We start from the raw sequence: 17808 nt of genomic DNA, 5'->3' as shown, positions 1-17808 counted from the left end.
GCAAGTTCATAAAATATAAACAAGCAACAATTACTTTTTGTGATTCAAATCATGGAGGGGAATGTATGTTTTTGAAATGGAAACAAACATTATACCATGGTCAGTTTTGTGCTATAAAACAGTCGCCTCCTTAAAATTATAGGGTGTATTTGAAATTTCAAGTTTAGACCTCTCAGGACAATGGAGCTGGAAATGAGTTATGGCTCATGTAAAAATGCTTGCCCGGGATCCAGAATACACACTTCTTCAATACTTTAAAAAGATATGAGTCTGGTCACCGCTGAATCTCCCTATTTTCTTATTATAAGATACACGCATGGTCTGTTTGTATCAAAACAAACATGGCTGCTTACGTGGAAAAAAGAAAGGAAAAAAAAATATCACAGGGGACTGAAAAACAGATAACACAGATATCTGCAGAATCAATGAGCATGGTGACAGTAGCTGACCATGAGCTCCTTCGTTTCACACTGAAATTAACAAATCTGATTGCATGTGGCTCGAGGTGTGACAGAGGGAGTGGTAACGAGTGGGAGTGGTAAGTGTCTGGGATAGTGTCAGACAGTTTATGATTCCTTGTGAACAATGTGTCTGATTGGACAAAAAGGTGGCCCTGTCAGTAGCTTCTGTATTAAATGCTTTGTAAAAAACATAGATTATATTTTGCAGTTCAATGCATTTCTTATTGGGCTGTTTTTACCACACAATACATGATTTAAAGAGCATTTATCTTGACTAGAATAAATAAAAATCAGCTACAGGACACCGGGTAGGACACTATAATTCTAAATAATAACACTGGGAAACGTGGATAAATCATTATCATTTACCTCAGATCTTCCCATCACTGTGAAGAGGGCTCTAAACCAGTGGTTCTTAACCTGGGTTTGATCGAGCCCTAGGGGTTCAGTGAGTCAGTCTCAGGGGTTCGGCGGAGGTCAAGACACACACCCAACTCATATGATTTGCGGACTACGAGCGTCTCCAGAAGCCGGACGTGTCCCAAATTGAAAAATGCACCCTTCGATGTGCCTATCGAAGTACCCGCCCGACTTAAATTCGTCGTTCGAACGGCGTATTAAAGGGCACTTTGGTGAATTGAGACACGGCATGAGACACGGCCAGAGTGATGCCCCGGCATTGACTAGCAGGATCCCGGTGACAACTGCGCTCTGATTGGACATCTTCGAGGGACCACTGAAGCACATTACCGTAATGACAGTAACATATTTAAAGAGCCCCATGCCTCTGAATACCGTTTGAATTTACATAAAGCACAATTGGTTGTGGAGTTACAGTATGTGTTAAAATGTAAAAAAAAAATGAATAGCATAAATACAATAAGTTCATTATTGGAATACATAAGGTAAAAAATGTAAATCATTTCCGTGTGATAGTATTAAAAAAGGTCATGTCTTTGTGAAAAGGTATGTATGTAATTTGTTGTGAGTTCATGCATTGCATTGGTTTTATTCTTTGAACACAGTGATGTTAATGCACGGTTCATTTTGTGCACCAGTCCAACATACATGTGTCTTGAAAAAATATGAAATATGAAAATATGAAAAAAAAAATATTTTATTTTTTAATAAAGAAGGGTTTGGTGAATGTGCATATGAAACTGGTGGGATTCACTACCTCCAACAAGGTTAAGAACCACTGCTCTAAACAAAAGGAGGACATACAGATCCCATTCATATCCCACAAATGAGCCTCCTGCACTTCCCCTTTGATTCTCTCTGTGCCATGTGACCAGATGAGAGCTCTCCACATATAATCATAGTTTACAAATGCATTATTCATCAGATGAGAAGAAGGGCCCTTTGCTTCCTTATTAGAAATGACATAACATGTACTGTAGAAGCTGATGTTGTTCTGTCCCATTGTGTATTTGTGTGTTTGTATAGAGAGATATAGACACAGTTTGATTGAAATGCAGCATGCCTCTTTGTAATATAGTAATTTTCATCATGTTAAGTGCATTATTACCTTGGACCTTATGTAAAGTTGAGAATGACCGGTCTTGGAAGCTAAGCAGGGTTGGGCCTGGTTATTACTTGGATGGGAGACCAATAGGAATACCAGGTGCCTTAGTGCTATTGTGCCCTTACGCAAGACACTGTACCCACCTTGCCTACCTATGAATGTGGTGTGTGTGAGGTTGTTGTTCAAGGTATTAGTCTGAGGGGGCCAATGGTGCAGGTTGATGGCTTCATTTCTTTCTGTCTACCCTAGTGCAGATATGGCTACAATACTTTTGCAGTGGTCCAGGGTTATTCTGAACATCCTAATTAGTGACCGTGATAAGTTTATAAGCACTTTTCACAAGTCTCAGTGACCAGAGTGGAGTTTTGACTTGAGGAACAGACACACTTCCTCATGATCAGAAAAGAAAACACTTAATAATTAGATGTAGACAGCACACAGTGGACATATTTTGACATCAAGAGCTGCTTATACAATATCTGAACTGGTGCAAGGCAAATATATGTGGTAAAATCAAGTACAGGGTCTTTCATTTTTTTTCTGGAGGTTTAGTTGGAAAATCTTTATCAAAAACACCTCTACTTTGATCCATGTTGACAGTTTTGGTGGATAGCTCTGTCTTTGACCTACCAGCTTCGATATAATACTCCATAGACATTTGAGGCATGGCCAGACCTGAATGCACAAAACTATCAAAGTGCTGAGTGTTCATGTCTCTTTTTGTATTACGTATAAAAGTGATGAACGCCTTATGATTTTATACTGTTGGTGTCCCAAACTGACGGTTGCGGGGGTTTAAGTGTTGTCATGGTAATACAATTTTAAATATGATTTCAATACTATAGAGAAATGCTTAATACGTGATATGATTTCAATACTACAAAACTCTTTTTTATGTAATAGACTTGTTATTTTATGTTGAAATATACATGATTTCTTAATTATGTGGTTTATGGTTCAGATGGTGAAGACAATTCTAATACTATTCAGGATAGATTCATTTCTATCTTGTTCATCAGATTTTTTCCCAATATAATGTCCCCTAAAAAAATCTTGTTTGTATTTTGTGTACTAATTGTCTTGTTTGCACTAAGTCCAACTGTCCAAGAATCAAATCATGTACTTGTCATGAAGTAAGAGCTTAGAACTATATGATGCATGCTACTTACAGTGTTGGATGAAGTAGTCAAATGTGTCAGTTAAGTAAAAGTACAGATACAAAGGTAAAAAGTTACTCAAGTAAAAGTATCACATAAAAAAAATTCTACTTAAGTGAAAGTATTTAAGTGCCCTTTTAAAAATGTACTTTAAGAATAAAAAGTATTTCATACAAGTGTTGTTACTTTGTTAAAGTGTTAAATGTAGTGAAACTGATTTTAAAATTATACATATTTTGGTTAACAGCAGTACAAATTGGTTTCATAATTCCTCTTTTAATTTTGTGTACTGGTATTTGTTTTTGTTTGCTCAAAACCGGCGCTTGAACTTGAAAACTACCACGAACATGGTTAAAAATAACCCCTCAAATTATATGAAAAGTACTTTAAAGTACAGTATTTTACTGCTTGTACTTCGTTACCCTCCACTACTTACAGATACATTTTTAACTACCTGCAGTTGATAATGTTTCTGCTTAGTTTATGACAGTGCAGAATTCATTGACAAATATAGCTTCCCAGTTCTACCAACCGGTGCTGAGTGACTTGTTGACACCAATTAGCTGCAGTGCACTGTTTCCGTATTGAGCTGCTGTCAGGTTAGTTGCACATCACCTGTGGCTAAAAATACAAAACTCATGACAGATAAAATAGCTGAATTTTCTCAATGTCAGAAGTATGTCAACTCTCGAATGTAAAACTTCTTGAAGAGGTAAAAAAAAACAAACAACAACAACAATTATGATAAACAATATCTGCTCTATTTTACTCAAATTATTTTGTTACATTGTATATTTATTTTACATTTGTACATTTAATCCTGGAATCTTTAGGTTTTGACATTCCCATGTGAGTGGCTGCTTTGTCTAACTGAAAACCCAATATCAAAATATTTTAAATAACACATCATTTGACATATAGGATCCATTTTATTACAAATTAACTCACATTATAAAGTTTAGAAACATTGAAATCTACTGTTATTAAATACTGATACTGAATAAAAGCTCAAGTCCATTGTAATATATAGTATTTACATCATCGTTGTGTGTAAATTGTTAAATAGCTTATATTACAAAAAGGTGCACATGAACCTTTTCTGACAGGGAGGTGGCCACCTACTTGTTTCCATGGAGATATTATTATGTATGATTATGATGATTATTATTATTAGTAGTAGTATTAGTAGTAGTATCTATCATGCATTTATTCATGACAAAGAGTTATCTTAATGTGTAATTGTAGATAGTGTAGATTTAGGACATGCCAGGCAAAATAATAATATCTCCATGGGAACAAGCAGGTGCACCCTCCACAAGGAAAGTTACCCAGTGTACCTTTAAATTCCTGTCCCTTCACTCATGCTCATTATAGATGCTTTTATAGAGCCATTCAACAACTTGACATCATCACAAAACATTGTCCACAAATGAAACATTTTGTCCATATAATTCTTAAAGTCTCACATCAGGGATCAGTCCACAGTGATTCACAGATACACTACATGTAAATTCTCTGGCCACACTTGTCCTTTGTTATCTACAGAGATCAGTTTGGCAATGCTGCTCTTCACCCACCTCCAGTGTATTTGTGCTTTTGAGATTATGGTTTTGTTGGTGGCACAAAATAGTCACATTGTCATAATTCGGCCTCAGGGCATCTGGGGCCATATTTATAGCTTATCATACCAGCACAATAAAAATCATCATAACACATAAATAATATTATTTATGTTTTATTTCCTCTATACAATAAATGTGTTATTGTGTCTTTGTGATGGCACAAAAAGGTCACATCTTCCTCTGCCTCAGGGCATCTGTGACCACATCCTCATCATCAGTTGATAATACAGTGGTCCCTCGTTTATCGCGGGGGTTACGTTCTAAGAATAACCCACAATAGGCAAAATCCGCTAAGTATCAGCTTTATTTTTTTAGAATTATTATATATGTTTTGCAATTGTAAAACCCCTCACCACACTGGCGGTGGTTAGTGACTCACGTATATTTCACAGTTCCTCTGACCGCGTCTCTTCGTCCTGGCACCTCTCCGCTGTAGTGTCGATCCAACATTTATGTAAATTTGTCTGAACACATTCTGTACTGTACAGGAGACACGGCACGGAGGAGACTGATGGACAATGGTCTACAGTCCCTGAGCCAATCAGGACGCAGAACACAACGCACGTTCATACACTGTAAAAAAAGCATGTAAAATTGCACCAAAAAAATCTGCGAAACAGCGAGACCACGAAAGGTGAACAGCGATATAGCGAGGGACCACTGTATACCTTTAATTTTAAATATGTGACTAGGAGAATCCAGCAAATTAAGATGTAATAATAAACTTCTTTTGGCAGAGTGCCCCCTCAGTTGCCTTCCAAAATTAGGCTATTATTTAAGAAAATGCTTTGATATTGAATGTTTTATACTATTGTATGTAGCATTACAATATTGTTGGTAAATAACATGCTTATTCACATGGGGGAGCTGACACTGCCCAGGGGCCAGTGAAGACTTACGCCTGCCCTGGTGTCCTGCCTCTCGATTACATATTCACATTTAGATCAGCTGTACATGAAAAAACAACAACTTTTTTTTTTTTCTAAACTATGAATTTGTCATTGTACTTTTGTCACATCTGTGCATCTTCTGCCTCCTCATGCTTGGACCCCTCTCCTCCTCATCTTCTGGTTCTGTTAGCATCATGTGGCTTTCATTGGACACATCCCTCTGTACTGTAAAATACATGGGCATATTGTACTCTGCTGCCTTGTCCTCTTTGTCTTCTCTGGAGCAGGCACAGAGCTTCTTGAAGGCCACCCTAAACTTATGGGACATGAGATTGTAGATGATTGGGTTGATGGCGCTGTTGGAGTAAATACACATGCGACAGAAAAGCAGGAACCAGGAGTTGTGGTAAGGAGGCTGGATGAAGGAGTTGACAACCACCAGGGTGCGGTAGGGCATCCAGAGCACGGCGAAAAGGACCACAACTACAGCTAGCATCTTTGTGATCTGGAAAACAAAAAAAGAAGAAAAGAATAAGGTTTGGGAATTACAGGGTGCCTTTACATACAATGCACAGTAGCAGAAAATATAACTGTTACTGCATTAACTGATCGTGCACATGCAAACTTGTACTATTTTGAAAGACACTGCATTAAGCTTTTAAAACCATTATGCACAGTTTTTCCTTATTATTATTTTAGACTAGACTAATAGGGAGGTTATTATTTCATTTTCAATAATTTGTTCAGTTATTGTTACCTGTGGATTTTTGACACATTTTATTGCTAACTTTTTAAAAGAAATTATACATATCCCAAGAGCTCATGGAACATTATTATACCTAATGACAGATTAATACAGTTTTCGTACCAGGCAAATCCATAATGAAAGCACTTTATACAGAAGGATACCAGTCTGGTCCCCACTGTTTGGGACGTTTTAGGTTAAGAAATCCTATTTTTTTGCAGTTTCATACAGAATAAGGGGATATAAGCTTGTTGTTGTACTTCTCCTCTCCAAGATTCAAAACATACAAATTTTTATTAGACTATAATAAGTGGCCTACTTTTACGCCATACTTGTCAATAACTTCCATTTTAAAAAGACTGATCTTGGTTCTTTGTGGAGCCCCAGCCCTGTGGTCCCCTCTGTGCTCCTCCCCTGCTCCAGTGCTACCGTCTGAGCACAGCCTCACACTGGGCTGTAGACAAGAGCCACAGTCCAGTCTAAAACTTTTATCCACACACCTAAACTTAAATGTTATGTTGCTTTTATGAGAATTCATCGGATCTTTCCAGAGAAGAGCAGTGTGCATCAAGGCGATATTCTTATGATATTGACTTCAGTTCATAACATCATCAGTAAGATGCAGATTGTCCAGAATTCAAATAGTCTAAAAGCTTAGATTGTATAGAACATCATTATGGACTCTAAAGTGTCCCTACAGTCTTTGATTTGGTGCTATGTGCTGTTAAAGTTAAAAACATATGTGGGGTTTGAAGCTGCAACAGGAAAACACATGACACATGAGCGAGAGAGGCAGGAGAGAAGGGCAGAGGTGAGTGCTTAAAACTACTATTCATGGGGCACATATTAACCAAAAGAAAGAGTTGAGCAATGCTCCTTAAGTAAAAGGGGCAGGTGCTTAGGCCCCTCCTAGGCCCTATCTGTGATGGTCAAACATGATCATGCAATGTTGTTTTCAGTGATGCAGGAAACAAAGTAGCTCATTGGTCATCTATAAATTACAAATAAAATCAAATATATCTCACCTCAGAGTTTATGCTTCACTCATTATTCTGCAGAAATCCGCTAAGTTTCTCAGCCCCCTGTGATATTTTTTTATGTTATTTTTTCCAATACGGACAGACCACGTGTGTCCCTGATTGGCTCATCCACCTGTCAATCACCTGTCACGCCCATCTGAAAATGAGGCGATTCACCAGTGACCAGACTCACTTCTTCATAAAGTATTGGAGAAGTGTGTAATCAGGATCTCAGGCAAAGAATTTCCCAGCACACGCAAAAATGTTTAATCTCAAGAATTTTTATCCATCTTTTTGCTAATATCTGGGCTGAGGTCGCGGGGACAGCAGTTGGCTCCCCAGACACTTCCTCCCGCTCTTCCAGGGGGATTCCAAGGCATTTCCAGGCCTCCTTCCGGTGGGACATGTTTCAAGATTTTTCAGCTATAATACATTAAATAACACATGAACTGAAAACCTATAAGATTAATTTGATTTACCATTTAATAAAATAAAACTAATAAGGCAGCTCAATTTGAGACATTCGCCCGGTGACCAAGAGCTGTCCATTGGACCCCCACATAACATGCACTGCAGTTGCCCCAGCAGTGAAAAGATGGGCACGGGACAAGTTTCCCTTCCCTCCTACAACACTGGTTTAGCAGTGAGCGGGCGCATAGCAACACAGACAATCAAACCTGTTGCTAATGCTAGCAGGTGCAACCTCGGGGAAAGAAGGCACTTCATTGGTCTGTTATTATTGTTCATATCTTGTTTTATGGACAAAATAGTCTAAATTAAAACACCGGGATCACGTAGAGCAGATTAATATGAACATTTTAAGACCAAAATGATGAGCCTGACCGCAGCAGTTACTGAGAGAAGGGCAACAGTTTTTCAGTAGAAAGTGAATTAGACCCAGAGCAGAGCTGGAAGCACCCTCATGCTCACTTCCTGTTTGTAACGCGGCAGCTAGAAGGTTAGCTCTGTCCATTTATATATACAGTCTAAGTGTTTCAGAGGTAGTTATCAGGACAGTGTTTTTGCCTTTAGGGAGCCATTCTGAAAGACAGGCTATAATTTAAACTGAACATTTCTTACCTGTTTCCTGGCCGTGCGCACCCCCTTGCTGTTCTTGCCGGTACCATTGGCGTGATGCACAGACCCTCCTCTGTCGTTGAGGTGGGGGGGCAGCGGACTCATGAACAGGATTCTGGCTATGAGTCCATACAAAACCATTGCAACAAACAGCGGGACGACATAAAACAAGGCAAAATCCAGGAAGTACACCGGCATATACAGACTGCGAGATACCCTGTAGCCACAAGTCACCACGACGCCGTTTGAGTAGATGGTTTCGTTTATATCCACAAGGAAAAACCACATAACACAATAGAGGGAAGTGAAAACCCAAACTCCAGCAATTATTCTTTTAGCTCTGGAAACTGTGCAGATGAACTGAGCTTTAATCGAATGGCAAATTGCAATGTATCGCTCCACCGTGAAAGCCAAAATCGAACAAGAAGATACATTGATGCCCAAGTATTGAAGATAAGTTATGCACAAGCAGCCGGTGTAGCCGTAGATCCAAAATGCAACCACATCTGAGATATTGGGCAAGCCAGCAGCCAATAGGACAATCAGGTCGGCTAAAGCGAGGCTGACCAGGTAGCAGTTAGTCGGCGTAACCATGTGTTTTGAACGGAGGACCACCAAAACAACCATAATGTTACCAGCGATACCCACTCCGCAAATCAGCAGAGTCAAAAAGATGGTGATGATCTGCTCCTCCAAAGGTTTTCGGGGGATTTCAGTCAAGTTTACGACTCGTGAGGTGTCCTTGAAAGTGGCTGTGATGTTTTCCATTGTTCTTCATTGGAGTCAGTGCAAAATCTGCAAAAGTATAAAAGTCAAAGTTAAGGATAGTGCTACGTAAAGTTGCATAATTCAAGTTGGAAGTTGCATTCAATCTATAAAACCAAGTCAAAATGTGGTTCTTCTATGACAAAACTGAGAAAAACATGAAAAACACATAACTTTTCTTTCTTTTTTTTTTTTTTTTTACTTTAGCCAACCCTATATTTTAAAACACATTTTAAGTTATTTAGTAAAAATTAAACGAATTCATCAAGAAATAAAAAATCTCTTTGAGTAACGACTTTAACATTCTTACAATTAGCTGATTATGTAGCCTGTATTAAAGGTTAGTCCATTTGTAACTCACCATCTCTCACTGAACGCTTGACATTGCCTCAACCAAGTGTAAATGTGTGGTCCTTTTTCAGTGTCCAACGCATCTCTCCTCTTTCTCTCCTCTCTCTCTCTCTCTCTCTCTCTCTCTCTCGGTCTCTTGCTTTTGCTACCACTCAGGAGCAAAAGCAAGAGGCTTTTGCTTTCCACTCAGGAAAAATGGAAAGAGAAAAGTAGACTTTTCTCTTTCCATTTTTCCTCTCCCCCTCTCCTTCCTCTATTATTTCTCTCCTCTTTCCTTTCTCTTTTGCTCCTCTGCTTCACTCTCCACTAATTTTCTTTTCTCTCTTTCAGTCTCTCCCCTCTCTCTCTCCTTGTATCTCCTCTCTCCTCCCGTCACCTTCTCCTCTCTTTTCCTCTCTCACTCTCTTTATTTACCCTCCTTGTCTCTCCATCCGTCTCTCCCCTTCCCCTCTCCTCTCAACTTCCCTCTCTATCTTTTCTCCCCCTTTCACCTCCTACCTTTCACCCCTCTACTTATTTGTCTTCCCTTTCTTTATTTCCCCTTTCTCTCTCTTCATACTCTTCTTCTCTTTCTTCCAATCTCCTCTTTTTCACCCTTTCTTTCTCTTCCCTCTTGTTTTCTCTCTCCTCACTCCCTTTTCAAATCCTTCTCTTTTTATCTCTCCCCTCTCTCTTTATCTCCTCTCTCCTCACTCTTTCCTCCCGCTCTCAATTGCTTTCTCCAACACCCCCCTCTCTGTAGCTCCCTTTCTCTCCCCTTCTTCATCTCTCTCTTTCACACCCCTTTGCAGTTCATTTCCCTCTTCCCCCTCCTCTTTCCTCTCTCTCTCCTCTCCCTCCTTCTATCTCCTCTCACGCTCTCTTCACTTCCTCTGTCTATTGCTCTCTCTAAACTCTTTCTCTCCCTCCTCACTCTCTTTTTTCCTCTCTCATTGTCTCCTCTCACTCTTTCCTCACACCCTGTCTCACTTGCTTTCTCCAATCTCCCTCTTTCTCTCTTTAGTTCCCCCCTTTTTCTCCCCTTATTCCCCCTCCTCTCCCTTCTCTCTCACTCCTCTCCCTCCTTCTGTCCCCTCTCACTCTCTCCTCCCTCCCCCTGTCTCTTGCTATAGTCTCTTTCTCCCTCTCTAACCCCTTCCATTCTCTCACTTTCTCTCTACTTCCTCCTCTCTCCCCTCACTTTGTCCTCATACCTCCTCTTCCTTTCTTTCTCCAATCTCCCGCTCTCTCTTTATCTCCCCCTTTCTCTACCCCCCTTCCTCTCCCTTCTCTCTCCCCTCTCCCTCCTTCTATCTCTTCTCTCTCTTGCTCTCTGCAGTGTTATGGTCTCTCTCTTTACCCCTCCTCCTTCACCCTCATCTCTCTCTCACCTCCCCCTATCTCTTCTTTCTCTTTTCTGTCCTCACGCTCTTCTTTCTCTTCTCTCTCTCTCTCCCATCACACTCTATTACATCCGTAGTTCCTTGAAAGACAAAAATCAATAGCTGTTCCAAATCGTCTCAGTAGAAGTGGCGTCAGGATTCGTGGAGCTGCTCATGAGTGTGAACCCTGCAATTATTGAAGCAGCAGAAAAGATAGAACTCTCCATTCACAAACACAGACTTCAGTGATTGGCCATTGAGGGAGAATATTGCTGACATAAAGAACAACAGTCATAATAGTGGCATATCTGGGAATGTATAGTCTGTCACTGTAATGTATAGTCTGTGGTAAAGCACATGTGGTCTCCTATTTTCAAATGAAACTGTTTTAAACACATTTCTTTGGGGGTTGCTGGACGATATGGTGGTAAAAATCGAATTGTGATCTGATTCCTGTGACTATTTCCTATTTTAGTCATTTGAACATATTGTGATTCTCTGATTTTCTCTCGAATGTAGCTGAATGCTCAAACATAGACTCTGTTTCTATCACCATGAAGCTGTCAGACAAAGCAGATGACTTTAGTTACATCTTCAATATTAATATAAATAGACTACTTTACATGAATTGTGATAAAATACACTGATAATAAAAGTTGTCTGGCAAATCCAAAGTTTAGTGCTCTGTTCATGTTCAGTGTTTTTCAGTCCCCCATGATAGTTTTCTTTTTTCTTAATTTTTTTCAATATGGACCAACCATGTGTGGCCCAGATTGGCTGATCCACCTGTCAATCATCCCATTAGAAAACAGGTGACCAGACTCACATCTTCATGCAGTACTGAAGAAGTGTGTATTCTGGATCCTAGGAAGGTTTAGTCCACCTTGGCACTAAAGCTGGTAAAAAGCATACACATTTATATGTAATTATGTTTTTTTCTCAATAATTTGCTGTGAATGACTAAAATAAAAGTTAAAATAACAACACTTTAAAAAAATGTACTGCTTTATCGTGTACAGACACACAATTCATCAAATACAGAATAAAAAGGGCTTAATTTTTTAATGGGCTTTTCCCCAATCAAACATTATAAATTATACAAACAACAGAACGATTTGTACTAAAAATAAGCATGTTTTACAGTCACAACATTCAGTCATCACATTAAAGCTACCATCTGGAAGTTATTTGTTTTTTGTTTTTTTGGGGTTTTTTTTACCAGGCAGATGTGAAACCTTTTACACACTATCAGTAATGTAGATAGCATCTAGTGGTGATATGTGAGAATACATCACGGCCAGACCCAGTTGTCCAGACTAATTACAGATAGTAGCTTTAAATAGAATGATACATAACACAGCTCACTAAAGCAAATGGCTCCAGTCCCACTTATAAATGAACTGGTATATGACACAGACACCATGAATAATACATTTGGCTATGACAGGACCACCATCACCCTGCGGCTTGTCAGACTTCAGGACAATCACGAGGTGGACGACAAAAGCATCAAAAATAGATGGCATAGATATATTCTATTATTATTCGGGCTTAAAATAAACCCAAGCCTTGTGGGAATAAAGACGAGCTTGACTAAAGAGAGGAGGTTTTTACAGAGATGTTTAAAATAGACAAATGTGGAATCGAGATTTTCTAATTTAATCTTAGTGGGACATTTCGTGATTGTAAATGAAGGTGGGTAAGGATTTATAGCAAAAGACCAAATTTAAAACTACTGGACAAAACATTGTGAGGATTTATATTTAACCACATTTGAGCTCCTTGAGTATATGGTTTTGTCTGCTTAGTAACCTATACACACGGGTAAGTTTGAGTTAGAGTTTTTATCGTCCATTGGTTTTCATATACTTTCACTGTGTCCGGCTAGATAGCTCTGAATTGAGTACGAATTGTGCTCTACAAATATAATACATTACCTTACATTACTAATTGCCATCTCCAACATAAATAATACCTCAAAATATCTTAAGAGATATTTCCCTCCTAAGTATGCAATTTTATCTTTTATTAGTTTGTTTGTTTGTATGTTTTGTTTAGTTTTTTTGGTAGATGATCACTTTTCCCTCTGCAACTAACAGTACTCTTGATGACCAACTTTCATGCTGGTCCTGCCTATGCCCGGGTTAGGACTGAGGTGGTTGCTATACTGGTCCTGCTTATGTCTGGTTTTGGACAGATGTGGTTGCTGTACATTTCCTGCCTGCGCCTGGTTTAGGACTGATGGTTGCTGTACTGGTTCTACCTGTGCCTGGTTTAGGACTGATGTGTTTGCTGTGATACTGTGTCTATCTGTGCCAGTGGATCACAGCTCTACAGTGACATCTAGTGGAGAACAGTAGAAAACAAAAATGACGCACAGTGTACAGAAGTTAGGTACAGCAAAAAAATACTACATTTCAGTTTGAAAAAGTGTGTTGACACATGAAGCGTGTGTCAAAACCGCAGTGAGATGTGTGTTATGGAGGAGGTGGCTCCATAACACGTTCACACAGGATGCACAGCCATAAGTTATAGCCTACGTTTAAAAAAAGCGTTGCAGAAACAGTATCAGACTGCACTGACACTTCACACGTTCACCACACGCAGGCACACGTCCGTATCAGCTTTTTGAACTTTCTGCGCTCTGTAAGCCTCTCGCCTCTCCTCGTGCGTTTTGAAGAAAGACGCAGAGATCTTACGACGCATGCGTCCTGCGTAAACTTCCATAAAAACTAGAAAATAGGTGAAAAGCCACAGAATCCCGAGAAGCAGTGTGACACCCGCGTTTGGACGGGACGTGGTGACATCACAGAGGGACGGTCCCGGCGTAAAGGTCCATTTGTAATCGCGGTGGAAGCTCGTGAGTTCGTGGGTGACGCACGAGCTGGGGATGAGGCAGAAGGCTGGAGGAAACCACTTCACCTAAAACACACAATAATACGTCATAGTGTCATGCTGTGAACACATGATGAGCAAAACGCCTAATGCAACTCTAATATTAGTTCAGGTTTATATTTGGCTCTCACACTGCCCTAAATAGAAGACTGTTGTTGTGCAATGTGCAGCGCATCAGCGGCTGTGACTGACATTCTGCGGCCTTTGCCCTCTGTGATCATCAACAACTGTTATAGAAACAGTCACACTTAGTCAATAGGTGGGTGAAGTGTCTTCCCCAATGACATGACAAGAAGAACCAGTAAACTTCTGGTTAGCACATCTTCACTGCCTTTTTCAGTCAAAGGAAATCGTTGACTTTTGGCCTATTCGTGGGTGTCAGCTTCCTGTTCACATTTTGAAAACCCTTTCACCTTTCAAAGTTTATGATATATGTGTTAATTACCAAGGCAGTGATTCTTAATTTTTCATCATTCTGAAATCTAAGTGTTGTTTAGAAACGAGAAGCAGCTGCAAAACTTTCATAAGGTTGGGGCAAAGCCTATAAAATATATGGAGCATAATTGCATCTTGGCATTAATTAGACAATAATTAGATTAATTATGGAAATGAGATACTTTGTTGAAATGTAACAATATTACATTTTTATTAACTACTATTTATTGTGATGTCTCAAGTATTTTATCCAACCAAATGGGTAGGACATAATGACTATTTTATTGTTTTTTTTTAATGCTGATTTCTCTGGAATGTAGTGGGGGATTGTGGTCTGTGTATTGTCTGTACAACACAATGTCCAGGGACTTTGAGAGAGCAAACTGTCATTGTGCACTAGGGCAAGACACTTCACGTTGACTAGTGTTGTAGTGAATGTGGTGTGTGAGTGTGTGCTGGTGGTGATCAGAGGGAACGATGGTGCAGATTGGCAGTGTTGCTTCTGTCAATCTGCCCTAGTTTACCACCACCAGGTACAGAGTGAATGAATGATGAGTGGAATTGTACAGCTACTTTAAATATCTGGAAAAGCACTAAATAAGACCAATGCATTATTCGTTGCTGTTCAAATAATCACCTTAAAGTCGACATTGATGCTTGCTGTTGTTGTTGGAAAGTCCTGCAGCCAGGGCACCATCACCTCCACTATGTGAAACACTATATAGTCCAAAGCCACTATCGTAGCTATGGCAACAAAGTATAACGTCACCGCAATTATAGTTATCAAACATGAAGTGCATTCCTGACTGGAGAGTTTATACCTTTTCAATGTACTGACAGCTTTATTTTCAGATTTCTTTGTTTTTGTATATGGATTGTCAAATTTAACTGATGTCAGATAGAAGTGTAGGTATCGGGCTGATTCGTAAATTAGTAAAGCTACAAAAATGGCTGCAAGAATCCGATTTGAAAGCAGTTTGCAGTCTTTAAGCGTATCCCTGATGTAGGAAAAGTTTATATGTATTTGCCCAATCATTTTTACAAACCTATTCTTAACTTCAGAAACATCTACATGGGTATAATGATTAAAATTTCTCAAATTGGTGACAATATTCAAATCTTCTTTTTTAACTTTAATGGTTTCTTCTACCAAATCGTGCTTGGCTTTGTTCAGGGGTTCAGATGAGTTAAGCAAAGTGCGTGTGAAGCCCTCTGCTGTGCACTTGAGAATAAACACTACAGCCCCGATATTTGCGCTGATGTTAGGTACTACATTGACCACTAGGAGGAGAAAAGAGGCTGAAATCAGTAGCTTTCGTCCTTCTTTGGTGCATACAGTTGGTAGAGTCATGGTAAGGACGCAACGCAAAGGATGGCACAGGACACAGACTACAAACATGGTGGCGCTGTAGATGCAGGAGGTCTGGACAGATGCATCATGGGAGTATTTGAGCGTGCTGCAGAGCCAGTTATACAGCAGAGATCCAGTTGTGATGGATACAGTTAAGCAGAGGGAGAGGAGAGTGAGGAGGTGCAAACCAGAGGGAGCAGGAGAGCAGTAAACTGTCCATAAGTAATGAACTAGTCTGACCAGTGAATGTCTGCACGAGTCAAAGAAGTTCCTGAAAGACAAAAATACACAGTTACCAAGAACCAAGAGATGCACAGTATCTCCAGATGAATCAGTGATGCAGTGATACTTATTAGCAGAAGTGGGTAGAGCAGATTAAATTGTGCTGAAATTAAAGGACAGTTACTTCAAAATAATAATACTCAAGTAGAAGTAAGTAGTGGTCCAGGAGATTTCTCAAGTGAGAGTAAAAAGTGGGGAAACTACGAATGAAGTAAGAGTTATTAAAGAGTCACTGTCTGGGTATATCATCTCATTTATAATTTAATTAAGAACAGCTAAACATTATATAATGTACAATATCTGGTTATTCAAAGGATGGACTATAAAATGAGAAAAAATAAGCACATCTGAAGAAGTGAAACAAACAGAAAAGTTCAAGTTGCCTGTAGACTTACTCACAGTGGAAAGAGAGTAAACAAAACCTTTACTCAAGTTAGTGCTGTTACACTGTTAAATATATTTCTCCAGTAGGAGTATGGGATTGGGAAACTATTAGAGTATGTATTTTTCAAAAATGTTCTCAAAATTAAATTGCCCACTTCCGCTTATTAAGATAGGATATTGCGAAATTTTGTACTTTGCTTGAACCTGACCTTGTTACTGAAGTATTAATTTAACGGTGCACTGACTTTTCTGGAGGAGGTTCTTCCACAGTACAACAAACTCATCTCAGTGGAGACAATCACCAGATCAATGAGTTACATATCAGATTTGTGGAGTCACAATGAGAATGCATTATGCAAGTTATTTTTGTGGAAATAAAAAAAAACAAAAAACACTTCTGTTACATGTCATACTGTACATTTTAGCAAAGGCAAAGCTGAATTCATAGAGACAAGAAGGCAGCGAGCCCTGCACCAGAAAAGTTACACAGTACACCTTTAACCTTTACAGTAGGAATTACTCATCAAACTGGAACAAACTGTTATACACACACACACACACACACACACGAAGGTGCCTGTGCCTCTTTCCAGTTTAACACATTCGCATCATTGCTTACATATCATAGCTCAAATATTTTTTAGGTTCAGAGGAAACAGGCACACGCTGCTTTGTAATAATTATCCATTTCCAAACAGCTCACATGACGCTCTGTCCTAATCAGTGACAAAGGCTGTGAAAGTGGGCCATAGATGACACATCAAAATAGAGAGACCAAAACTAAATGCATGTGATGTTGTTTTCACACCTGACAAAAGACCTGACAGCTTTATTTTCTATTTAGGACAGCATTGTAGGTAATCTTATGCTTTATGGCATCATGCTTCACTTGAGGAAATTTAATTTGAAAACATTTTTTGTGTCATTTCATTTATTAAACAATCAAGTTACATTGTTTTAAAAAGTAGGCTCAGTCAATGTGACACACTAACTAAAATATTCATTTATTTATTTATTTATTTATTTATTTATTTATTTATTTGATGTATCCTTTATTGTGAACTAAAAGTTTGATCTATGATTGTTTGTGCTCCTCCAGTTAAAATAAGGCACTGCATTGTATATTCAATATGTCCTATAACAATTTTATGACAAAAGTTTGTTTGTCAGTTAAATATTTTTTTTAAATAAACTTTTTAAATTTGAATGAAATGAAATTCTTACCTGACAGGTGTGAGAGCTGTGAAAGGGACAGACTTCATTTTCTGTTTGACTCTGAGGATCAGGAAGTGTCAAAGAGGAACTGTCCAGTCGTAGTCAGGGTGTTATTCTCCCGTGATACAAACATGTACCATGACAGAGAGTCATATGAACCAGGAATGACATATTTTAAGATTTTTTTTTTTGTCTTTGTCTAGGGAAATAATAAAATAAAACATCAGAATTGTATGGTTGAATTTGCTGTGTAATTGTCAAATTAAAGATTTA

General features: G+C 38.9%; 2 protein-coding genes across 2 annotated transcripts; both read right to left on the bottom strand.

The window, feature by feature from the left end:
- Positions 1 to 5752: 5752 nt before the first annotated feature.
- On the bottom strand, positions 5753 to 9264 carry LOC117373938 (thyrotropin-releasing hormone receptor). The gene is made up of 2 exons (XM_033970063.1): positions 8500 to 9264; positions 5753 to 6160 (listed from the first exon to the last, which is right to left on the bottom strand). Exons 1-2 carry the CDS (start codon positions 9262 to 9264, stop codon positions 5753 to 5755), a joined length of 1173 nt encoding a protein of 390 aa, XP_033825954.1.
- Positions 9265 to 12018: 2754 nt separating this feature from the next.
- Positions 12019 to 17604, bottom strand: ocstamp (osteoclast stimulatory transmembrane protein). The gene is made up of 3 exons (XM_033970058.2): positions 17545 to 17604; positions 14941 to 15925; positions 12019 to 13895 (listed from the first exon to the last, which is right to left on the bottom strand). Exons 1-3 carry the CDS (start codon positions 17580 to 17582, stop codon positions 13560 to 13562), a joined length of 1359 nt encoding a protein of 452 aa, XP_033825949.1. The 5' UTR covers positions 17583 to 17604; the 3' UTR covers positions 12019 to 13559.
- Positions 17605 to 17808: the final 204 nt, after the last annotated feature.

This window comes from Periophthalmus magnuspinnatus, chromosome 7 (genome assembly GCF_009829125.3).
Source record: "Periophthalmus magnuspinnatus isolate fPerMag1 chromosome 7, fPerMag1.2.pri, whole genome shotgun sequence".
NCBI lineage: Eukaryota > Metazoa > Chordata > Actinopteri > Gobiiformes > Gobiidae > Periophthalmus > Periophthalmus magnuspinnatus.
Note: the sequence above shows the minus strand (reverse complement) of the source record. Positions and strands in the feature narration are given on the sequence as shown.

Excerpts from the sequence above, each read along its gene's own strand:
- LOC117373938 (XM_033970063.1), bottom strand. The coding sequence starts at position 9,264 with ATGGAAAACATCACAGCCACTTTCAAGGACACCTCACGAGTCGTAAAC. Across the intron at positions 6,161-8,499 it reads TGCGCACGGCCAGGAAACAG|ATCACAAAGATGCTAGCTGT; the intron begins GTAAGAAATGTT and ends TTTGTTTTCCAG.
- ocstamp (XM_033970058.2), bottom strand. The coding sequence starts at position 17,582 with ATGAAGTCTGTCCCTTTCACAGCTCTCACACCTGTCAG. Across the intron at positions 15,926-17,544 it reads ACAGCTCTCACACCTGTCAG|GAACTTCTTTGACTCGTGCA; the intron begins GTAAGAATTTCA and ends TTTGTCTTTCAG. Across the intron at positions 13,896-14,940 it reads GCATCAATGTCGACTTTAAG|GTGAAGTGGTTTCCTCCAGC; the intron begins GTGATTATTTGA and ends TGTGTGTTTTAG.